The following is a 25,562-nucleotide window of genomic DNA, read 5'->3' as shown; positions in this document are numbered from 1 at the left end:
CCTGTAATTTTTGAAATATAAAATTTATAATTTGTAATTGTTATACACTATTTAAATAAGAAGAAAAGGTTGATGAGGCCCATAGTTTTACTTTTTTGGTAACTTATATACTATAATTAATAATGGAGTTTCCAGTAAGCTAATTTCGAAGGCGGATAATTTGATTTGGAGGGCTAACTTCGAAAACTGAGGAAAAACTCTTTTTCTTATGACTCGATCTTCCGGAAAATTTTTATTTGTTTCAATATCCATAAAGGAACATACTGCCAATTGCAGCTAAAAGTGGTTAAAATAGGGTGACTCGGATGGAATTTATTCGAGCCAGCCACTGCGTCACCCGCAATTACAGTGGAACTTCTCTAACTCGAATCACCATAATCCACAAAAAAACTTCGAGTTAGAGAGACTTCAAGTTATAGAAATTTTCATTAAAACATAATTTTTTCAAACAGCTGTAAAATATAGATTTATACTCCGCTTTAATTATTTATATCGCATACAGTTTTATGCAAATATGTTAAAACATATGTATATGCTCTAATCTTGTATGTTACAGTTTCCTATTCTTTGGCCTTTGACGCCTGTATCCCAAACCTTTCTTACATGATTTATGCAATCCATAAGTGTAATATTATATTTTTGTTGGCCTCCGCACAATATAGAGGAACTCTGTTAAAATTCTGCCTCAATAGTAAAATTTTAAATTTTATATTATGTCCTGACCAAAAAGTCTGATTTATGGAAGGAAATTTGTATGAAAGTTGCACTCTATTGCCTCTCTGGAAGAGGAGTTATGGAGAACTTCGAGTTAGGGAATTTTAAGTTATGGAATAAAATGTGTATGAAATTTGATTTCTAAACGCTATTGCCAATCCAAAAGTTCGAGTTATGGAGAACTTCGAGTTATAAAAGTTCGAGTTATGGAAGTTCCACTGTATATTTAAAACATAATGACAAACAAAAGATTATTGTCCATAACATTAAATTATATGCGTTTTATTTCTACTTGAAAACCACATATCTTTAAGTAAACCCTTTCATAGCTTATAAATGGTTTTTCAATAAGGACGATACAAAAGTCATTTTGCTCTTTTCACATTTCTCTTCAGTAAGGTTTGCAAATCATCATGGAAAGATATACGATTTAACAACGAGTCGATATTATTATTAATGTCTGACCGCTCAATGATAACCGAATATTTTTGGCCCGAATTGGATGATATGGACTTGGACACACAACGAATCAAATATGGATTTATGAAAAACCAAGTTTGGTAAATGTGTTATCTCACGAAAATTGGGTTCAGCGCCTGGTCATGCAAAATAAATCGAGTCCCTACTCCTCCCTACTCCCTTTTTGCAGCATTAACTTCTTAATATTTTCCTTAATTAGTCACTTTATGCTTATGTAAAAAATATTTCCATATGCACTTGTTAATATATTTATATGTATGTCAATGAAGTGTAACACGTAATGTTTTAATTATGTATCTAGGTTTGTGTATGTATATACTCATATCGATGAATATGGATTCGAAAATTACAACCAACTCAAAAACTAACTCCTTTCCCCTACATTTGAGAGACAACAACACTTATGTATATACATACATATGTATATTAAGTTTTAAAACACGTGTCTCTGCAGGTAAGCACATATGTATGTATGTATGTAACTGAGCAAGTGAAAAGTGCACGAGAAATTGTACAAAGTCAACTAAATAACTGTAACGAACATAAAAAACCAATCAGGCAGTTAATTTAGACAAGCCCCGCTAACCGCAGACGGACCGACCGACCGACGAAGCGAAGCAAACCAAAATTAATATGAAGCAAATAAAGCTAAATATAAATATGCATGGACATACAAGCATATGTGCAGACATAGACTCATGCATACATATGTGTGTGTGTGCGTGTGTCTGATATTTTCACATGGCAAAGCAATGGAATCGAAGAAAGTTGAACGCCAAGCCATTGCACGCTGTGTTGTTATTGTTGTTGGCTGTGTCGTTTAAGTGACATTTAGTTGGATATTTCGAATCGCGAACATGGCGCGCGCCAATACAAACGCACACACACACATACACTTGTTTATATGAATATGAATGTTTGTAAATATGTATGTATGTGCCTGAGTAGCTTTGCATATATAAAATATATAAACATTTGCTCATTTAACCATTACATGGTGTATTACAACAAAAGCCAGCAATGTCATGGCTACCATTGAAAAGTGAGAGCGAAAGCACGAAGCCTCGCACACTGCCGCAGTCGACGCTGCAGTCAACGTCTGCTGCGCGCTTATGTTGGCAGCGATTTGCTGCTTTGATTGAGTGGGAAATTGACTACTTTTTTCACTGCTTACAAGACAGTGCCATCCATGCCGGCATATTGAGCAGGAAGTAAAATTTACCATAAAGTTTCTTGTGTGTGTGTGTGTTTGTTGCTTTTATTGTTGTCTATTCAGTTTACTATGTGAGCGTGTTGGCGCGCCGCTTGGTGAAGGTGGTTGTTAGTCGAGTTATGCGACTTGTTGCTCATAAATTTGTTGTTAGAAAAAAGAGTAAAGCGTTGAAGAGATATTTGCTTGTGTAAAAAAGAGTATAATAAAATGTAATAAACCAGAGTTGCCACAGTTCTGGTTTTTAGTAATGTTAAATATGCTTTAAGACAGATTTCATCATTGTTAAAAAAATTTGGAATAATTTTACAAAAATATCAGAAAAATTATAAAATCATTTTAATTTTTTTTTATAAAAAAAATATTAAAATTAAAAAAAAAATATTTTTTATTAATTTTTTTTTTTTAATTTTTAGTAATAAAGTGGAAAACAATATTTTAAAAATCGCTTAAACTTTTGGGCAATTTTATATTTGCTTAGTAGTGCTATCTGCTGTTTAAAATTTATAAATTTTGAAAATAAATGCTCGACTATACATATTTAAAAAATAGGGTTGCCATCTATTATACATACAAATAAACTTTGAAAATTTCAGTTATATAAATACTAAAGGCAAACGTGTCTTAAAATATATTATTTGAAATATTTTTTATAGGATTGCCAACTTCACCGAAAATTCCCTTGATAATATGGAAAAACCAATTTTAGACAATTATAGGCTATGTTTCAAGAAAAGATTCTTAGAAACTGAATTTATTATACGACGACCACCACAATTTTAGCCTTAAATTAAAGTTGTCTAGATAACCGGAAAGAATCCGGTTTTATAGCTTGGAAAGGAATCTCAATGAGGTTAAATTATTAAGGAAAACACATTTAATATTTTATTATAAACAACTTTCCAATAGGGTTGCCATTTGTCGAAAAACAAATCTGATACCTCAAAATACCTATGAGTCCATTGCGATCTTAGGACCATATCCTGCAAAGCGACTTACTTTTCACACTGTTAGATATTCAGTTTTTTATTACTTTCCTTTCGATTGCCATAGAAACGTAATATCCTATATTGAATGCGGAAATACCCCTATAATAAACCATTTTCCAAAAAGCCTTCATAAAAAAGTACCAGAAACACATTTTATGGTTAAAAGTTAATGATGAGAAAGAATTGTGACTCGGAAAAGAAAAGTTTAAGAGTCATAATATGTACTTATATAATAAAAACTACGTGCCACAGATGCAACAGAGACGGAAGTGAACTCGTGGGAGTCATGCGAGTATTTGCCATTTGCAGGGAATCAACTACAAAAACAACTAATTGAATGTATAAAAACAAAAATTTCCACTTATGACTACGCTCAAGCATATGTATTAGTATGTGGAGTATGCCAATAAGTTAATTGGTGCAAAAGATAATGTGACATATAAACACACAAATACACAGTGGCAGAGCTAACTGTAATTTATTATTATTTACTTTGCTTGTAGCAAACGAGATTATGCTGTTGACCGCATATCCAGCGAAATTTGTGAGTTTCAATATGTATGTAAGCAATTGCTTTTAAACGGTAGATTGATGTTTGTATGTCGAAATTAAACTCAACCAGTCACTCAAGCAATTCATTAATAAGCGACATAATCTCATAGTTGGCATTACAGGAACACAATTCAACCAGGCATGCGCCCAAATTCAAGTTAAACTATATAAACAAAGTAGCGAGACGACAAATGGAAAAATAAAGAAAATTTTACAACAACAAAGCGCGCACATGACTTTCCACTTGTTGTCGTAGCAATTTGTTGCACATTAGATGGCTATATAAGGACGAGGGTGATTACATAAATACTACTAATGGACTGATGTCAAATTAGGAGCATGGATTCTCGACAGGACACACCTAAAAAATATTTTCTTGAAATATTAGTCCAAAAATATTACTGTGGGTCTGAAGAATTGTTTAATTCCGAATCTACAATCATTATAAACTCCACGAGGATTATATATACCCAAGACCAAAGGAAAATATAGCGAAGCTGACCAAAATTGGCAAAATGGCGACCGAAAGACCATTTTCCAGGAAGACACTTAGAAAGACACCAAGACAACAAGAAATTAAGAGAAACCTATCACATAAAACCATTCTGAGCTTCTCTCTTGTTTTCCAATTTGAAGAATATAGTCGATGAATATGTATTTGCTGCGAGGCTTTTTACACATTTTCTAACGGAATTTTTCTTCAAATTATACACTGACTAATCAAACCAACCTAGTATAAACAAAGACAGTTAACCGCGCTTGAGTGACGCCTGTGAAAAGGGGCTGCATATAAACAAGTATATGAAGAAATGTGTAACACTTCCTTGAAACAATTTTCTTATTGTCAGCGACAACAAAAAACGAATAACTAAATAACCAGTTGCCATAGCATGCCATGGCCAAGAGCAGTAAGCAAGCAGGCAAGCAATAATACCGGCATTGACAACAGCCGAAAATACCGTTATTTAGTCAATATCAACATTTCATTGGAGATTTCTTGAATGGAAAAGAAAGTTACTTTCTTAAAGATTTACTAAAAATTAATTGAATATTCTTTAAAAACAAACTCTACAAAATGAGTGCTGCTTCCAGAGCTTCCGGTTCGGATGACGAGCCCTTGGTGCCGGAAGATTTCGACGATGACTTCTATGCGAATTTAATGGACAAAGTGCCAGATGTAATGTTAATCTTACAGAAAAAAAAAATTTTATTATTTTAGTGGGCTTTTTAAATAATTTTCTCCAGATAACCAAAGCGCTGCGTCAGAAGGACACCCACAATAATGCGGATAATGTGCAGCGCATGGTGATTTGCTCCAATCGCTATAAGTCCGACTGGCATATGGAACAGCTGCACTGTCAAGAGCTCTGCGATGAGATCAAACATTTGAAAGAACGACTGGAACATGTGAATAAACTGAGTCAAATGGATCAGGCGACGATGGCTGAGTTGCGTACCGTTATCGGTGAGTTTGGGAGATATATTCAGTTATATTATTTATTAACCATCAATAAAAATACATTTCGTGTGAACAGAAAGTGCCTGGATGCAAAAGGACGCCGCACAATCACGTGAGCAGGCCGCCCAAGATGAGATGCTGAAGATGAGAGAAAAAGTAGATACGCTGGAGCAAATGGTGGAGCATTTGAGCGATAAGCGTTCGGGACTGCAGAGGTGGGTCAAGTTGCTTAAGATTTCTGATTTCGGAATATTGTAGAATACGGACGGTTTTTCGACCGTTTGAGTAAATACCTTAGGGGAAAGCCTTGATGAACGGTGACAGACCTGTCCATTCCACTCTAACATATTTTTAAAAGAAAGTGGGCAAGAGTACAGCTTAGCATAGAACCTCTTTTAAAACTGACGAGAGTATAGCCTCAAACTGTTTGAAAATCAAGTTTTACAAATCTCTTATGAGAGACGGTCAATTCAAAAGTACCGTTAGGTTTTCAAACGAGAGCTTGCGACCCCGTATGGTGGCTTCGCCTACTTTTTAGTTCGTCTATTCAGGAACTCCTCAATCAACAGCGATATCTCAATTTATTCGATTCATCTAAGAAGAGTTCGCAAGTTCTTGGGTCATATACTTAATTCTATTTCTTTATTAATCATTTATAGCTTAGGAATAGAAATATAAATACTTAAAATTTTATTTTCTAACAGCAAACGCGACGAACAGAAGGAGCGCGATAAACTCAATAATGAGATTCGTGATCTCAATAAACGTATGCAAATACAGCGCCTTTATACCGCCGAAGTGGAAGCGATGACGCAAACGCTGGAGGAAAAGAATAAAGCCTTGGTCAAACTGCTTGATGTAAGGTTATAGAACTGGTTTATATGTGTCTTCAAGAAACTGAAATGTATTTTGAAATATCTAATACAATTTTTTTCCAGGAAACATCCAACGAGTCCTACAATAACCGCAAACGCTTGGATGCATTAGAGAAGGAACTCGCACAAACTCGCAGTGAGGAGGCCAAAGCCAAAGAGAAAATCTTACAAATCAAAGTGCACAATGAACAGTTAACCAAAATGAAAGTGCGACAAAATCTACAAATACTCTCATTGAAGACCAATCTAGAGCATCTACAGACGCAACACAACACTGTCAGCAACAAATTGGCGAAAACCGTAGTCGAACTCGAGTATGCGATACAGGACCGCAATGAGAACAAGCGAGCGCTGGCACAACGCATCAGCCTGCTGAAGGTGAGTAGTACATACAATATATGCGATGAGAAGAGAGAGTGAACAGAACTGGCTTTATTCGCAGATGCGTGAGGATGAAATTATCAAGCTGAAGCGCGATAATGCAAAACTGCTCAAAACTGAGGAGAACACAACGCGGAAATATGCGGCGCTGAATGATGCGCGCCTCAAAGCCGAGGAGGAGAATGTGCGCTTAAAGTAAGTTAGAGAATGTTGTAAGTTTGGAAGTATTCACAATATTTATTTGAAATAGAAATCAGCTGAGCACACAGGATAAGGAGTTAGAATCAATGCGACGCATTGTGCATCAATTCGAGAAGAACAACGAACATCTCATCAAGGAACGAGACAGCCTGAAGAGTGACTTATTTGTGGAACATCAGACGGTCGAACAAACAGACGAACAGTTCCAGGAATCACAACATGCAATAAAATCGCTTAAAGAAACAATACATACCTTGGAAGTACGTCAGAAGAAACTGCAAGACGACCATGCGAAATTAAAGAAAGAGCAAGCGAAAAAAGTGGATGAAATACAACATTTGGTGGATAAAATCGATGCGCTGCAAAGTGAGTAAATTTGTGGTTCATGCGTTCCTAAAACTTTAAAAATACCCAATCATCCCTATATTCACACACAGATGAAATACAGCTTAAAGAAAACTGCGAGATCGAGCTTAAGCGCACTATTACCGATCTCGAACAGAAGGCTATCAATCTGCAACGCCAGCACGATGCATTGTTAAATGAGAAAAGCAGTTTCGTACGAAATCTACAAGCCTCTGACGATAAACATACCAAGCTGGAGAAACAAATCGTCAAACTGCAAGAAATCATCGAGAACTACAAGAATAAAGTCACAATCCGCGACGGCGATATCGGACGACTGCAGCTTCAAATCGACAAACTCGAGAAAGAGCGTCGATTGCTCAAGACCGAGGTACGTTACTCCCAGCTTGGACATCAACACACACGCTGTGAATTGCAGGAGCGCAAGAAAGAATGTGACAAGTACTCGAAGTCGCTACAGGTCAGTTTACAACCCAAAGTGCTTGAACTCAATCCACACTAAATTTATAAACATTCAACAATTTAGGAAGACAACCAAAAATTATCACAGCTCAAGCGTGAAATCGATCATCTGCGAGATGAAAAGAACACGGTTTCGGCGGCACTAACCAAATGCAATGAAGAGAGCGTGCAGTTAAAGGATCAGCTACAAACGCTTCAAATAGCTTACGATCAATCGGAGAAGCACTACGCACAGAGCCAAGAGGATATACGACTGATGCGCGTGGAAATCAAGAATCTGCGTACCGAACGTAATGTCTTGCGTAAAGATCGTGAGAATTCGGCTGATTTGCGACAAGAACTACTACAAATGCACCGGCTGCTCAATCAGGAGCGCATCAAAGCGCGCGCCATGCAGGAAGAGATGATGACACCGATGAATATACATCGTTGGCGCAGTCTTAAGGGACGTGATCCTGAAAAAATGGATCTCATATTTAAAATACAAACTTTAAGAAAGTGAGGGAGCGTCAGTGTCTGAAGCAAAACTTAGATCTTAGATTTTAATAAATTTTCTTAAAATTTCAGACAAATTCTGCAACAAAACGTATCTGCGCTGCAACAAGAGCAGGCGCTGGAGGAATCACAGCGTCTATATGAGGCTTTGAAAGAGTTCATGCTCAAATTGCCGAGCCATAAAGTACGCGCTGAGCTGAACAATGTGAAGGTGAATGTGATGTCCATCCAGCGTCTCTTGACTTTGTTAATTATATAAGATTTCCCGTACACTTTCAGGCTACTTTATCTGGCAAAGAACGCAAACTGAAAGCGCTCATGGCCGAGCTGCACGTAAAGGATTTGGATGAGAAGAATAATACACAAAAGTTGGACGAACTGAAGTTGCGTCTCACCGATGCCAAATCGCAGCTTAATCAGGAACGTAGACAAAAGCAAAAACTACTCGAAGAACATCAGCTTCTGGTACAAATGCAGGCTCAATGCTTCTCCGCACCGCCAACAATGCAACGCACTCTCGGCGCTGGCTTTAAACTGCTCAGTGGAGTGTGAGCGGACGCATAGGAATTGCTTAGAAACTGTTTTCGTATTTGAAAACTATTTAATAAATATTAAGGTTTCTCACATTTTAGAAATGAAAACAAAACATAAATTAAGGGCTAGTGGACTTGATCAACGCTTAAGGGTAGTTCATAATATTTCATAGATTGGAGGTTCCAAGCTGAGCCCAACCTATTTGAAAACATTTTGTCCTAGGCAGATATAATATGGGAAAAGTTTGTGAAAATATTTGGAAAAGTCGAACAAAAATAGATATCTACATCCAAAAGTTCACGAAATACTGAAGAGTATCCAACGGATCTTCGGAACCAAATTACTTTGAATAGATTAAGATTTGAGAACTTTGAATGTTGCTCTTAATCCATGTGGGATCGCTTGATCTCGGAGAGAAGATACCTTCTCCAGCTACCGACACTTAGAGGTTCTGCTTCTAGCAATTCTCATAATCAAAGTAGGAATATTTCAAACAAGACTTTGGGTTCGCTTTATAAGCTGTATATATTTCAACACAGATACTAATTCCGATACAAAAAGCTCTCCGAAACTTTATAAACAACACATACCGATACTGGGAAGTTGAAAATACTATGCGTATATGGTATTTTCAGCTTCTCAATAACAATACGATTATTCATAATATTTCGAAAGAACTCTTCAAGCTAGTCACAATATGCTGTGTGAAAATTTTGTGTATGTTTTTCGAGGTAAGAGGAGGAGGTCATTCCCTCTCTGAAAATGAGCACATGAAAAATTGAAATTTCTACTTAAAAACAAAAAAAAGGTATGGACTCGGCATCTCAAACAGTCAAACCAGTCTTGAGTTCCTCTTGACTAGGGTCGCTAGTTTCATAGAATATGCAGTCCATATAATTCTCTTGGCTTGAATAGACGTATGGCACTACGGCACTCGATAAAGCGGATTGTGTGGGCTGTGTAACGGTTTCTTCTTCACAGTTTTGTTGCTGCTTTGTCTTCTTCAGCGTCTCTTTAAACTCATCAATGATGCATTCGCGTGCTTTCATCTCAATTTGATTGATCGAGAGTTCAGCGCTCAGTGCTTTCAATTTCTTCAGTTGTGAGCGATTTATGCGCTAAAGGATAGGAAGAAGAAAGAAGTGAATTAGTATTAAATTGTGGATTAGAAAGTGAATGAAAGAAAGCTCACCTGCGTTACAACAAGCTTTTGTTTAACATCGGTTGTTGGTAGATTCTCCACAACACGTTTTAGGGTGTCACAGACACGATGAGACTCTTCAAGCTTTTGCTGCAACTTCTCTTTTTGTATCTCTTGCTTTAGATTTCGTCTGGAATATGAAATTAAAAAATACTATTAAAAAGAAATGAGAGACAAGATTCTTTTTGAAACTAAAGTGAATTTTTAAATCCGGGAAATCTGTGCGATCTTAGCTAATTAGTGATATGATCTCTCACATCTTCTCCTTCTTCTACGCTCACCTTTGCAGCATCTGCACTTTCTCCAGCAACTGATAACGATTCGGATCTTCTCCCTTGAGTATACGCCAACGATGCACGCCAGTGGGCGTCTTCGCGTCCTCCGTGAGCGAACGTACTTTGATGCGCTCCTGATTCAAAGAGCGCTGCAATCGTATGATCTCTTCACGCATATCAGCCGTACTCTTTATGGCGCGCGTCAAGCAGTCACGTTCCGTTTGCAAATTGGTTATCTCCATTTTCAACAAGCGTATATCTTCGACGCGTTGGTTGTACTGTGTCTGACCTGTGTGGAGTATCTTTATTTAAGACGTTTTTGGGTAATAAATATTTAAGCCACGGCTGACCTTGATCCAGCGCCGTTTGTGTATTGTTGAGCTTATCGCGCAGCACTACAATCTCATCGTTGCGTCGCACCATCTGTAGACCAATCAGATTCTTCTCTTTGCGCGTCTCATCGAGATCCGTTGACATTTTCATGAACTTCAACTCATCCTCGTGTATCGTCTTGTGTAGATTCTCATTTTTCGTTTTCATTTCACGCAATTCGCGACGTACATTCGCCAATAGATTCTCCTTGTTTTTCAACTCACTCTGCAGCTCTTTTTTATCGTTATTCAAACGCTCTATTTGTAGATTGAGATTGGTGATCTTGTTTTGATTGGACATAATTTCTGCAGTGAGTTGTTGAATTTGATGATTTGTTTTCTAGAATATGTATTGCGAGATAATTTAGTTAAATGAAGTTTTTATGACTGTCAAACGGCCTTTAGACCGGCATATCTGTGGGTAGTTTGCGAGGTGCCTTAAATCAAGACCTCAAGCGCAATCTACTTCTAAATCGCGCACATACCATTTGTAGTATACGGAAGTTATCACGCTCCTGTGTACATGTTTCCAAATTTCGTCTGAGCACCATTTTCTCCGAGTGTGCCGTTTCCAATTGTTTCTTGACGTTGATCAACGAAATATGTTTCTGTTGTAATTTCTCGCTTAGATCCGTCACTTGATTAGATTTCAGCTGAATTTGTTCTAAATTTAAAAACAGTTATATGTAAATTTAGAGGAGAAGTTAGAAATGCTGACATAGATTTTGAACCGTTAATTTTCATTGAACTTATTTCTGTAATCTTGGTGTTTCTTTACATTTAATTTTTTGGTGATTTCAAAATTATTTATTTTCACTTTTTTTGACATTAAACTACTTCCTGCCTTTACTGTCTCTACATTGCTACAGGCAATCTTACATTTTTTTTATCGATTAGAGTTTATCGATATATTCTGCTATTTCTAAAACTCTCTATCTTCAAGCATGATATCTTTAGATCAGAGCACAAAGCTTACCCTGTTGATATTCGATGCGCTCATGCAGCGTTTCTACCTCTTGGGCCATTTCGTCGCGCTCTTTCTCCGACTTCGATACATTTATGCGCGCTTCATCGAGTTTCACATTTAACTTGTTTATATCGAGTTGCAGTGCATCGATATTGATGGTCTGCATCATGATCGTGTGTTTAAGATCGGCGATCTGATTGTTCAATTTGATGATCTCACTGCGCAAAGCTTCACGCTCGTGTTGCAAATTCTCTTTAAGACGACGTAACTCATCGAACTTGTAAGTGGAATTGAGCAGATCCTTCTCCAGCGCATTGATTTGGTTTCTGGGTAAAATAAATAATCATATTAAAAACAAGCGCTTTTCACTGCAAATCTACCACTCACTTCAGACGTGAAATATCCTCGCCCAGCGAGTGATTCAACCGATTCAATTTGTATAGCTTTGATGAGATAGAGCTGTGATCTTGCAAAGTCTTCTTGTACTTATTGGTCAATTGGGCGATCGTGTTAGCTTTTACTTTGTCCTCCAAGCGCAATGCTCGAATTACTTCATCATTTTCACGTTGATCTTTGCGTAGCTCACTGATTTCTTCATCATTTTTCAGAAGTTGTCTGGTATTAATCGCATTATCATTGCGCAGTTTCTCCAATACATGCTTCTGCTGGTCGTAATCAGCTATTTTCTTCGCTAGTTTCTTTTGTGTCTCAGCTAACTGGTTTTACGAAGGTTTTATGAATTATTGAAAATGCTGAAATTCATGAGTTTTGAAGTGCATATGTTTACCTCGCGATTTATGCCATCCATTTTCATCGCCGTACGTGAATTGATCTCCTTCTGATCGTCCAGATTATTTTGTAAATTACGTATTTTCACTTCGAAATTACCCTTTTCCGTTTCGAGCATACGCAAATGTGAGCTTAATTTCGACATGCTCTCTTCGTTGTTCTTGTTAATATACTCGAGCGATTCGGCGTAGTATCTTTGAAATTGCAAACGCTTCTCTAAATCGATCACTTCACCATTGAGACGATCGCGTTCACGTAAAATAATATTTTTATACTTCGCTAAATGACCAAATCTGAGGAGAGCGGTTAAATGTAAAAATTTTATCTACAGATCATACTTGGGTTTGTTGTTTTCGTAATAACAAAACCGCATAACTGTTTCGTCCAACTTACTCTGAGGTATCATCCTGTTTCTTCACTTCCTTATTCTCTAGTCCTTCGCATTTGATCATAACTTCCTGCAAACGCTCCTGTGTATCTTGCTCTCGCAATAACGATGCATCACTCTCCATCCATGCCTTACCTATATTAGTCAAGGAGTATATTTTTAAAGGGACAACTTGTTATCAACTCGTGTTATCCAACTCACTCAATGCCTCCCGTAGACGTTCCATTGCCTCTTCCGAATTGGCGGTCAGCTCCAAAGCCAAGCGCAATTTGTTCTCTGCGCGTATCACTTGTGGCCGCAACACAGAGGTCTCCTTCACCTCTTCGGCATAATAGCGATGTAAATTGAATATTATATCCACATATTTTTTCATCTTCGAAGCCTCATACACGCGACTGGCTTCCATGAGCTTTTGTATGGTCTGCAGAAGTTTGATGAAGATCGCACAAAGGTGAAGTATATAAGTGCCTAGGTTAGTCTATATTTCATAATTTTTTCAAATACCTGATTGGCTGCTGAGAAGAAGTCATCATTCAAGTCTTCCAACAAATCCAATTCACGATCACGCAGCGAAATTTCAGACATCTGAATTTGTGGCTCCGGTATTTCCACTACGACTTCTTTCTTCTTTTTACCTTTACCTTTGCCCTTTTTCGGTGGCATTTTGTTATATTTTTATTTTTATGTGGATTCTAAATTATAGTGATTATTTTTATAGGTTAGAGAATAAAAAATGTCTTTTATAAACTCGGTTTCTTTTTATTTATTTATTCGCGTAAAAGTCGTGTAATTCGTCGTTAAAAAATATAACAATTATTTAAAAAATATAATTTTTCAGTTTGATGAATTTATTTGCCATGCGTTCTAAAGTGATTGAGTGAAAATAAATTGTCGAACGGGGTTGTAGGATCTTCGGATATGTTTTTAAGAAATTGATAATTTGGTAGAGTTCGATAATATTTATTCAATCGAAAATATAGAAGGAAATCTTTGAAACCGTGTATAAATTAATACAATTTTCATCAAATAAGAAATCATTATAAAGTTTTTTTGAAAAATATTGCTGGTGGTATTGAACTCACTACAAAAACCCACTGCTTACAAAAGTTTCGATTTTCAATATCATTCATTTAGGATTTTTTTTTTTTTGGTTTTTGGTATAATTTAAGGGGTTATATACAGTTAGAATTTTCAAAAAATCGATTTTTTTTTATTTCATTTTCTTAATGTACATTAATTTAATAATACACATAGAAAATTTCATATCGTTCCGGTGAATATTTTTAAAGTTACAGAGTGCTTGGAAGTACAAGGTCCAAACTTTAAACGCGTTTTTCTCAAAATGGTGTTTTCAAAGTCGGTGACCAACATTACTCGAAAACGGCTAGACCGATTAGTCTCAAATTTTAACACGACCTTCTTAAATATATTTTTTAGTAATTAATCGTAGATTTTTTCTCTCCGATAAATATTTGTTTTTTATAAACAATTTAAGGCTGAAATTTCGGTGAAAAATCGATTTTTTTTATTTTGAGAAACCGTCATTTTGTCAAAAAATTTTACTTTGCTTATTCCTTCGATTAATTACTAGATTTAACATTATTTTAACGAAATCTGTTTGCTGGTCACCGCAAAACGTCTTTTTTGAGAGGAGCTCCTGGAGATCAGCTGTAGCTCTTTTTCAAATAAATATTTTTACTAGTACTAAGTCTTAAAATACAGTTAAAAGATACCATAATATGTGTATACATTTTTGGATCAATAAATTAAAAAGTTTTCTCAGAAAAAATTCTGGAAAATTCACTTTTTTTCGGCCGTCTAACTGTATATAACCCCTTAAAGCATTTATCATTTAAACAGGTAATTCCAACGGTAGTGGTTGAAGGGATTTTTGACAACATCGGGTATTTTTCTGGGTATTGAACCAAACAAATTATCCGAGAGTTTTGAAACATATGTAAGTAATTCCGATTTTCGAGGTTAGCTCCCAAAATCGAAAAATTTGGTTTTGAAGTTCGAAAAAAGGATTTTTTAAAATAATTATTATTAATTTCTATCCGATCAAGCTTATATGACAGATGCTATGCAAGGTCAAAGTTTGATCCTCGAAAAAAACAAAAAAATTTATATATCGAAAAATACTGGACCCCTTATAACATCTATCATATAATCTTCAAAGAAAAAATGTATACCCTATTGAATTAAAAAGAAAATTTTGATTATATCTAAGTAATTAATAATAATTTTTTAAAAAAGTAGTTTTTTCGAACTTTGAAACAAAATATTTTGGGTTATTGGAGGTTAAATTCGAGAATCAAAGAATACGCTTTTTATACTTATTACTCAATTTCCCTGAAAAAAATTAGTTTGGTCCAATACCCAGCCCAACGGACGCAAAAAACAACTACAATTTAAGTACAAATTAATCAAGGCAACGGATCGAGTTTCGAAAATACGGTTCCACCTTAGTTCTAGTACCATAACTATGAACTTCATAGATGGTCTAAATTGAAAGTGACCCTGAGCAAATTTCCGGTTGCAGTTGATTTGCCTAAGGCAGTAGACACAATCATTCACTATTCTCAAATCCATCCTCCAAAGGGACACTGACCGCCAAACACGTTATACGTATGTATATTCTTCTAGTTCTTGAGTAACTTTATTTTAATGAACAAAAATCATCGTAACAGGTATAAAATCTGTCGGCGTACCGATATATCGTTAATGTCCCGCACGTAACAGACATCACATGAATTACACCTGGAGTGATATAAAACACTCAAAGTTGTTTTGAAATCCAAGACAGATTTGCTGAATGTTAGAATGGCAAATGGTGTCACAGAATCTGATTGGATTTTCATCTTTTTGAATATAAGAAAAACCAATATTCGAATCAGCTGTGCCACTATTTATTTATGGGGAAAAATTTACAAGACATTTTTTTTTTGGAATTTGGAGCAAAATATCTCAAATCTGTCAGCGCTGAAGCTCTTGGTTTGTTTCTGATAATTAAACCGATAAAATTGGTTTACGAACCAATAACATTTCTGCTTCGAACTTCAAACCAATTATATCAGAATTCATGACACGAACCAGAATTATTTGTCGGTTTAAATTCTGATTCCGACAACTATCAGATTCCACAACAACCCTGATTGCTTCGCCACCACAAACCTAGAAGGACACCTAGCCGACAGTTCATTAATTCTCTCATATAAACCAATGCTATCTGGAACACAGATTGCAGTACACTGAAGTGTAATGAAAGGAACGCATGTGTCACAAAAACATTAGTATCTTTACTTCATACTCAGCGGATGAAAGCTTCAATTTTGACACTTATCCCCTTCTCCCCAATAAATAAAGAATCTAATTGTCATTCAAACATTGTTGTTGTATATAATGTAAGTATATATTACTTATTTATTTCTTTACTTATTTACTTCTCAACAATTTATTTTGCGATTCACCAGCATTCAATTGAAACATGGAAAATTCTTAGTGCTGTGTTCTTCTTCATCTTATCAATAATAATAATAATAAATTTGTAAATAAAGTGAATAAAAGTAAACAGAAAATAGATCACAAAATCATTGAATTCCCATAGGAAGAAATTAGTTTTAAGCAAAATGATTATTTTTTTACTATTTTTAATGTTTTTATTTTTTATTTTTCATTTATATATAAATACATTTGTCCAATATAGAATAATAATAATAATAAATCTTACAGTTATTTGTAGCAGCTATTTTCGGCAATTTCGTACATATTTAATAAAAAAAATATATTATATATTTCACTTTCAGTTGATATATTTTACATAAAACAAAAACAAATGCAACACAAATTGTAAGTGTTTGTAGTTTCCACTTTTCAAAATATTTTCAAAAAAAAAAAAATTTTAATTTACAATTCAATAGTCAACAGTGTAGTAATCATGTAGTTTTTACATATAATGATAAAGTAGTCATCTAGTAATTGTATGTAATGATTAGCTAAACATAAACAAATCAAATGGAAATCAAAAGCAAAAAGAACATTAATTAATATAAATACAAATTGCTAAGACACTTCAGCGAGTTGTACAAATAAAATTGTAATTACCGTTATTACAAAAGCAATGCAATGAATCTAAGACTATATATATATGTGTGTGTGTGTGTAAATAAATGTTTTTCTCTTACTCCCACTCTTTGTCTCACAACTTCTTTAAACACACAAAAACGCAATTTGCAAATTATTTTAGAATTTTCGCTATGCACTAAACGCTAGTTTTACACTTTATATCTCATTACTCAGCATCACACACATCTCTCTCTCTCTCGAAATAAACACAGTTCAGCAATACAAAACGTTTGTTGGCGTATTTTGCTGCTTTTATCATTTTATATTTTTATTATTATTATTGTGGTAATTTGTTTAGAAAATTATTCTCATACCCTCGTTCACTAAAAAATACAATACAAAAATCTCTTATTGCTACAAAACTAACAGTTGTCTATATGTTCTTTTTTATTATAAAATTATTTTTTTTATTGTTACAATTTTTTTTTTATTTTTTAGTTACTAAGTTTTACAAAAATAGACCAAGTTTTAAGTTGTACATAAAAAATACATACATACACTGTGGTTGGTTGGTGACTTTCCATCTAAGCTATGAACCTTCATTAAACTTCAGTTCAAAACGTGTTTAATTGTAAAAATTAAAAGCATTAAATAATTGTTGTTGTAAACAGTTTGCTGCGGAGAAGTTTGCGTTTATGCGCTACAATTGCAGATTTTTAGTGTTGTTGTAGCTGAAAATTTCATTTTTATGCTGGCGTGGTGAATTATTTATATTTAGGAATTGACTGTTGGCAAAATTGATAATAAATTGTGAAGATAATTGTTTTTTTTTGTTTTTAATTTTGATATTTCAACATAATAATTTTTTTATCACAAAGTTTCAAATATCAAAACAGATATAATATTAATTTTTTTGGTTTCTTTTTTTAAATATTTTAAATTTATTTTTATATAACTATTTTATTTTTATTACTTTTTTATCATTTATTATTATTTATTTAATTTTGTTATTTTTTTATTTAATTATTATTTTTTATTTAATTATTATTTTTTATTTAATTATTATTTTTTAATTTTATTATTATTTTTTATTTCTTTTATATTTTATTTTATTTTATTTTTATTTTATTATTATTTTTTTTTATTTTTTTATTTTATTATTATTATTTTATTTTTTGTTACTGTTATTTAATTTCTATTACTTTAATTGTCTTTTAAATATTTTTATACTTTTACTTTTTAATAGTTTTATTTATGTTTTATTTTACATTCAATAACTAATTATTTGAGATAATTTTGATATTTGAATATAAGACTTTTTATCACAAGGTTTCTAATATTAAACATATATATTTTAAATTTATTTTTAAGTTTCATATTCAAATTATTTTATTTAATTTATTTTTATTATTGTTTATTTTATTTATTATTATTTAATTTAATTAATTTTGTAATTATTTAATTTTTATTATTAATTTTTCATTATTGTTATTTATTTTTATTATTATTATTTCTATTGGTACTATTTATTATTTATTTTAATTATTTAAATTTTTTATTTTATTTTTTTTTTAATTATCTTTATTCTTTTTATTTTTGAATAGTTTTATATATGTTTTTTCTATTCAACAACTAATTAATTGAGTTAATTTTGATATTTGAACATAAGAATTTTTTTATCACAAGGTTTCCAATATCAAAAATATATTTTTATAATTTAATTTTAGATTTCATATTCACATTATTTTATTTCATTTGATTTATATGTATTATTGTTAATTTTATTTATTATTATTAAATTTAATTTGTAATTATTTAATTATTTAAGTTTTTTTTTATTATATTTTGTAATTATTGAATTTTTGTTCCTATTTATTTTAATTATTTTAATTTTTTATTTTATTTTTTTAATTGTCTTTACACTTTTTTATTTTTGAATAGTTTTATTTATAATTTTTTTCTATTCAATAACTAATTGAATGAAATAATTTTGATATTTGAACATAAGAATTTTTTATCACAAGGTTTCCAATATGAAAAATATATATTTATAATTTAATTTTAGGTTTCATATTTAAATTATTTTATTTTATTAACTATTATTATTATTTTAATTTAATTTATTATTTATTTTTTTTTTTTATTTTTTTCTTATTATTTCTTCGAAAAATATCACTTTTTATGCAAATATAACTTTTACAAATCTTCTTTGAAAATCAGATATTATTTGAGCCGACTAAAATAATGTAAAATATTAAGCAATTATATTCTCAAGTTTTTTCTTTTCATTTTATAAATTGTGGATATGTTTTTTTTTTTTTTAATTTTAGCTCGTTTTTAACTAGCTTCAATCTAAAATATGCTAGATACATGAGTATAACTCGAAATTGTTACATAACGTGTAACTCAGAGTAAACGGAGAGGATTTCGAAAAGAAAAAGAAGTCTAGAAAATCATAATATAAAACCTTAAGGCTCTCAAACAAGTACAAACAACAATTTGGGCGTCAACAGCCTTTGAAAACGCTAAATTTGATTTTAACACCACGCTGCGTTTCAAAGAATATTATATGTAATCACAGAAAATCGCACTCCCCCGCGCAAACGCAATGAAACTCATTAACAGGGTGTAAGCGAATCGTAAGATAATGCGATAAATTTCAACAATATAGTTTTGAAAGAATTCCTTTAAGGCTGATTAGTTCAAGAATTAAAAAAAAAAAAAATAAAATAAAAAATTAAACATTTCTGGCTTACAACAAACACACAGTTGTAATTGTCGTTAACTTAGAGACCAATACAATTCATACTTTACACATTCGCATTGTGTAACTACTCATTACGTAAAATAAAAAACAAAAAAATGGAAATACGTATTTAGTTTAAAATGCGGCACAAATGTATGTGGTGGCAACTAATCAGCCGCAGCAGAGCGCTGCATGCATACATTTTCGCTAACAGCGCCGTGATATCAGTGAGCGCGCCAAATCGAGTCTTGCAACGCCGTGCAGTTCAAGCTTCTACGAACCGCCAGCTGTCGCCGCCGCCGGTGCATTGGAACGCGGTGATATGGGCGGCGAGCGTACAGCGCCGCTGCCGTTCGTGCTGTTGCTGCCGCGCATCTCACTCACATAACAGTCGCGGCATACGCGCACCGCCTTTGTCAGTCCATATTTGGGCAGTGGTGCCGTTGCATTGGAGCAGACACCACAGAAGACGCCGCCGCAGTTGCGACAGTGATGACGCCGCCGGAATGCGGTGAACTGTGTGCGGCAGCCCATGCAGCGTGGCGCCTTATCGTCCGGCACCCATGCGGGCGGCGAAAGACGTACGTTCACGTTGGCGTTGCGCATACCGTTGGAGGCGGCCACTGTGGCGGCGGCGGCAGCGACAGCGTATGCGCTCGGTGCAATAACCGCATTGGACGGTGGTGATGCTCTTGTTGCTGTTGTATTATTATTGTTGTTGTTGTTATTGTTAACATTATTATTGTGATTGTGACTGTTGGCGGAGTGTGTTATTGATGTGCGTTGGCTAATTGGCGAGTTGTTTTCCGATGAGGCTGATGATGAAGACGACGACGACGATGATACGGGCGATGCGCTGCCCACAGAGTCGTTACGATTTCGTCTCTGCCGTTGGCCGCTAATGTATGCGCTTAAGCGGCTGCTCTGACCACCAACAGTTGTGGTGGCAGACGTTGAGGCCGGCAACGCGCCAATATCACTGTGTTCCTGATCACCTAAACTGCGACTGCGACAAACATGCACGCGTCCGGCGTGCGAATCAGCGTTCGCCTCAGCCACGTCTATGGTGTTGCCACGTTGTATGGCGCCACCGAGGGAATGCCGATTATTGGTATTGCTGCCACCGCCGACACTGGTGCTGCTGTTGTTCCCGCTGCCGGAACTGCTGCTGCCGCCATTATTGTGGAATACATTGTCCAGCTCGGGATTGACTTCTTCGGCTGAATAAATGCTCTGATTGGAGCCGGCATTCTCCTGTATCACATCTTGTTCGGACGCGCGGAATTCAAATAATTCCGATTCCTTTGGTTTTTCGGGTATATCCAAATCCTCCTCTGCCGGCGACATATTCATGAGGAATACGCTGCGCAATATTTGGCGTAAATCGGCGGCAAAATTGGTCTGCAGTTGATCAGCCACGCCAGCTATGCATACAAATAGGCGATGCAATAGATTTTCGATGCTTCTATGGGAAAGAAAACAATATGTTAAAGAGACAATTTTTTAAAAAAAAAAAAAAAGAAGAAAGGACCACTTACTTGAAACGTTTGCGCGTAGCCACTTTTATTGCCTGACTGACTTCATTGGGCTGTTGAAGCGGATGCGCAACAACCTCTGACAGCGAAGATGCGCTACTGCTATCTGCGCTCGAGGTGTTGCTTTGACTGGCGGCCGTTTTCGACTCTTTCACATCACTTGGATTCATAAGCTGTGCCGACTGCGCATCACTACTAACGCTGTCTTCGGCAATGCCGTTTTTCGCCTTCGTTGTTTGTTCATTGCGGCTGCGATTGTGCCGATGATGATGATGATGGTGATGGTGGTGATGATGGTTGTGGTGATGGTAAGGATAGTGGCGACTTGGCGGACTATGGTGTGTTTGCGCAAGCGCGCAGCTACTGTGATCGTGGTGATGATGACGATGGTGATGATGGTTGTTGCAATGACGTTGTGTTGTCTGCTTCCCGCTCGACGCGCTGTTATTACTTTGTGTGGAGGAGGATGAAGACGAAGTTGCAGGCTCACAACTGCATGCAGACATTTTGTCTGTTACACTGCCAATTGGACTGGTCAGGCTATCACTGCTACCTTGTGAGGGTGATGACTTTGGTGAGGATGTTGTGGTTGTTGTTGTAGTTGCTGCAGCTATTATTGTCCCTTTATCGTCACTGTCAATGGAAATGTGTTCAGTTTGACTGCTAAGACGTAGCCGTCTTAAAGCCGCACTTGTGGTGGGTATATCTGCGTAGGTTTGCTGATCTTCTTCAAACTCGACATTGGCATTGCTGGAAGCATCATCTTCGCTGGCAATGAAATTACCCGTCAAAGGAACCTCTTGTGGTTGCAGCAAATTGCCGAAATTTGTATTTGGAATGAGATAACCGGTAGCACAGTCGGCTGAAACCATGTCTTCGTTCTCACAATCGCCGATCACAACTTCGTCATCGTCGCTTTCGCTATCGTCATTAACGAGCATATCATCATCTTCATCATCGACGTCTACATCATCCTCCTCCTCGTCGTGCTCATCATCATCTTCAAACTCATCATCGTTTTCGTCTTCATCATCATCGGACCAGTCCGCTGGTGAGGTAGTCGAACTATTCATTACGGCGGACGTTGTCGATGCAATCGAATGTGATGGCGACGGCGAAACGGCGGGTGTGGAAATCGCTGAACTATCACTGGAGGCTGACGATATAGAGCGACGGCTGCAGGAATCACAATGTGACTTCTTGCAGGCCTTGGTTGAACCAATAGCAGCTGCTGTTTTAGCAGTTTTCAGCGGATTTTTTGAACTTATTGTGCTGGAGTTAGGCGTAGGAACTTGTGTCGCCCAGGTTGTGGCATTAGGCGTAGTGTCGCCTAAATTATTGTTTCGTTGTTCCAGGGGATGCGCAAGAGTCTCCTCGTTTGTGCTGCTGGCAGGATTCTGAGTGATTGACGCAGTCGTGCTGTTAGTTGTGCTGTTGTTGTTCCGTTGATCCTCACTCGGTGCTTCGATGCTGCTGGTGCCGACAGGCAGCTAAAATGGAGAGGAAACGGGAATATTTTGATTAACAATTAGAGATAATACTATAAATATTTATGATGCTCATTGCATGGCACTCACAGTTAGCTGAATGTCCTCATTGGTGCAGAGAAGCTTCTCCAACTGTTGCAGCTCACTTTTACTCAGCGTACGCAGTAGATCGCGTATTTTTATGAGTATCGTACGAAATGGTCGAAACATTTCCGACAACTGATCGGCCGGCATATCCATATTGAGTGGACCCTTGGGGAAAACTACCAAACCCGTTATAATTGCCAAACGTGGTATGGAGAACATCAAAGCCGGATCGAATGTATCCACTTTGTCCTGATCGATGAGACCCAATTTGAGCGCACGATGCAATGTCTCCGAGAAGAGTACGCAAATGTATTCTTGCATTTCGTATTCCTCCCTTGTCTTCACCTGCACCATAGCGCTGACGTAACGCAATTCGAATTCGGCAAATAGACGATCGAATATTTTCAAACTCTCATACAATTGCTCTGTGGTCGAGTCGTTTATATCCAGATGTAGTGTTTTGCTATTCGGCACATTATTGCGAAGGCACTGATCACGCAACAAGCTGCGCACATTACCCAAACTCTTTGTGACCGCCTGCGCCAATGGGCGCATCTCTTTGCTCTCCTGTTCGCGATGCATTATCGACGAGCCGGCGGCAAGGCACTCGGCGCCGAACCACAATTGACCGGCCAGATTCTCCTGCAGCACTTCTTCGGGAAATTTCGCACGAAATGCACGTGGATGACGTTCTTCGCCAAGCAGCTCTTCCATTATTAAATTAGTAATGGAGAGTACTTTGTCCTTTGTGAGGGAGAGCGAAGGAGAAAGAGAGAAAAACATAAAAATTAGTTGTAGCAACGGAAAGTAGTTGAGAGGATACTACCTGTCCCTGTCGCAGCCGGCTGACAAGACGTGAACAGCGATCTGGCTCTGCGCGCCCATCGAAGCTGTCCAATTCGCTGGCGACGGCTGTGAGTGAACGATCTGCATGATAGAAGCGTGCTAGTAGGGATTTATCATCTGCCTGCAAATAGAAAATAATGGAAATTATATATTAGAATAAAATTTTAAAAATGTATACTTATTTACTTAAACATTAAATAATAAACAGCAATTAAAAAAAAAATAAAAAAGTGAGGTTATACATTTGTTTATACTAATACACAGTTATTAAATAGCTATATACAACAAATTACGAAATTTCCAGCAATAATTATTTACATTAGTATGCAACTAATTTGTATTCAGTTATGGCAAAAAAAAAATCACTTTATTGCGAGTATTTTTACACTTGACAGCCTAAATGGGCTGACAGCGAAATGATTGACTGCCTTGCATTATCAGCGAGCGGAAATGCAAGCAAATAATATTTAGTTTGGCATTTTGTTGCATTTGTTGTACTAATTACTGAAATAATCAGTTTAGAAAATTCCACTATTATTTTAATATATGTACACTCATATATGTATATTGTAACTGTAATACATGTAAATTAGTGATTATTTCAGTAATTCATTATATCAACAAAGAATAATGAAAATAAAATAAAATAAAATTTGTTTAATATAATAAATTAATACAGTAAATTTAGTTGAAGTTCCAAAGTTAAAAACAATCAACGAATTAAAAATAATTAGATTCAGAAAAAAGAAAATAAATTAAAATTTTAATAATTTCTAATTTTTTTTTTAATGCTTTTTATTTTTTTAATATTATTTTTTTAATACTTAGCAATTCGTCTAAACTGAAAAAAAAACTTTTATCAACCATTTTATCCGAATAATATGAATTTAATTACAATTATTGAATAATGCATATAATTATTGCAATCGCCTAAATGTATGCAATCATTAAAGGTTAAGTCTTTGTTACACTGATTTTGACGAAACCCCACACAAATCAATTTAACACGACGCAGGGTCTTATGAAGTTATTTAACAAGAGGCGGCTGCTAATAGTTAAAACTTAGAGTTAGGATCGGAACCAGGACCTGCAAAGTGATAATGCGCAACAGCACCTGCTAAAAAAGTAATTGAAGAAGTCTAGATTTCGGGGCAAGCTTAAATCGATGAGAGAGTGGAATATGAGAAAAAGATGGAAAAACATAGAGATAGAGGGGGAAATAAGGCAAGTTATAATAATAAGGAAGTATAATTTAAAAAATATAATTTTCTAAATTTCATACTTGACAATTCCATAAGTTGAGTGTTTTCATAAATTAAACAACCGATCTTTTCCCGAAGGTAAATTGCTAAGCATTCAATAATCATGGAAATTCAAATTATGGAAATAATTAACTCAGAGGACCTTTAGCAAATATATTTAAGAGGTTATAATATGCTTACATATAACGAGATTGTCTTCATTTATGAGCTTAACTCGATAATATGTAATTAATAAACGAGATTTACCATACAAAATTTCTCTCTTGTGTGTTATTCCTAGCTTAGTCGATAATTTTGAGAAGAAGATAAATGTCAAATGACAATGTAAACAAGAATGGCCAACAGCGAGGGAAAGATGTGTAATACAACAATAAATACAACACATTTGACAGATGATAATCTCCTTTGGCTCTATGTAAACGGTTAAATTATTGAACGAGGTTAGAACGAGATTATTTTCATTTGTAAACGTATTTAAATTTGACAATTTTTTTGGTATTATTAAATAATATTTCCTTTGGAAGTTCCGCCCGTCAGACCACATCAGTTTCATTTTAAACTCATTTATCTGAAAAATCAATTTTTTAAGGCGGTGGACATGATTTCTCGGAAAGTTATGTAGCGATTTTGTTCAAAATTTGCACAGATCTTTAAAACAACAGTATCTAGTTATTGAACGAAGCATTTTTTTTGCAACTATTTATTTTCGAGCCAATACATGGCGAAAATTTGACAAAAAAGGTAACCAAATTTTTTTTGCGTTAAAATTCGGTCAAAACATAAAATTTTAATATTACCTTTATTCTTCGTTCATTAACTAGATTT

General features: G+C 35.1%; 3 protein-coding genes across 4 annotated transcripts in view; 1 reads left to right on the top strand and 2 right to left on the bottom strand.

Moving 5' to 3' along the window:
• Positions 1-3,426: 3,426 nt before the first annotated feature.
• Positions 3,427-9,107, top strand: LOC105217236 (cilia- and flagella-associated protein 58). Its single transcript, XM_011192143.3, has 11 exons — positions 3,427-5,122; positions 5,191-5,410; positions 5,481-5,619; positions 6,109-6,262; positions 6,343-6,657; positions 6,722-6,855; positions 6,911-7,227; positions 7,299-7,687; positions 7,754-8,187; positions 8,257-8,395; positions 8,464-9,107. The coding sequence occupies exons 1-11, from the start codon at positions 5,021-5,023 to the stop codon at positions 8,734-8,736; spliced, it is 2,616 nt and encodes an 871-aa protein (XP_011190445.1). The 5' UTR covers positions 3,427-5,020; the 3' UTR covers positions 8,737-9,107.
• A 295-nt stretch (positions 9,108-9,402) lies between these two features.
• Positions 9,403-13,595, bottom strand: LOC105217220 (cilia- and flagella-associated protein 58). The gene is made up of 11 exons (XM_011192119.3): positions 13,214-13,595; positions 12,911-13,130; positions 12,715-12,844; positions 12,320-12,614; positions 11,920-12,248; positions 11,542-11,858; positions 11,051-11,229; positions 10,545-10,905; positions 10,201-10,483; positions 9,911-10,049; positions 9,403-9,836 (listed from the first exon to the last, which is right to left on the bottom strand). Exons 1-11 carry the CDS (start codon positions 13,370-13,372, stop codon positions 9,543-9,545), a joined length of 2,706 nt encoding a protein of 901 aa, XP_011190421.2. The 5' UTR covers positions 13,373-13,595; the 3' UTR covers positions 9,403-9,542.
• A 5,556-nt stretch (positions 13,596-19,151) lies between these two features.
• LOC105217221 (lateral signaling target protein 2 homolog) overlaps positions 19,152-25,562 on the bottom strand; it is a 57,271-nt gene continuing 50,860 nt past the window's right edge. Inside the window, exons 2-5 of one of the 2 annotated variants that reach the window (XM_029043475.2) lie at positions 23,456-23,596; positions 22,633-23,373; positions 21,059-22,545; positions 19,152-20,982 (exon numbers count right to left, since the gene is read on the bottom strand). In XM_029043475.2, coding sequence (XP_028899308.2) covers positions 19,794-20,982; positions 21,059-22,545; positions 22,633-23,373; positions 23,456-23,596 — 3,558 coding nt within the window. In that variant the 3' untranslated portion in view covers positions 19,152-19,793. Of the gene's footprint in view, positions 20,986-21,058; positions 22,546-22,632; positions 23,374-23,455; positions 23,597-25,562 lie in introns of both variants that reach the window. The other variant, XM_029043474.2, reaches the window with a different exon arrangement.

Source organism: Zeugodacus cucurbitae, chromosome 2, assembly GCF_028554725.1.
Source record: "Zeugodacus cucurbitae isolate PBARC_wt_2022May chromosome 2, idZeuCucr1.2, whole genome shotgun sequence".
Lineage (NCBI taxonomy): Eukaryota > Metazoa > Arthropoda > Insecta > Diptera > Tephritidae > Zeugodacus > Zeugodacus cucurbitae.
The sequence above is the reverse complement of the archived record's forward strand: the minus strand, read 5'-3'. Positions and strand labels throughout refer to the sequence as shown.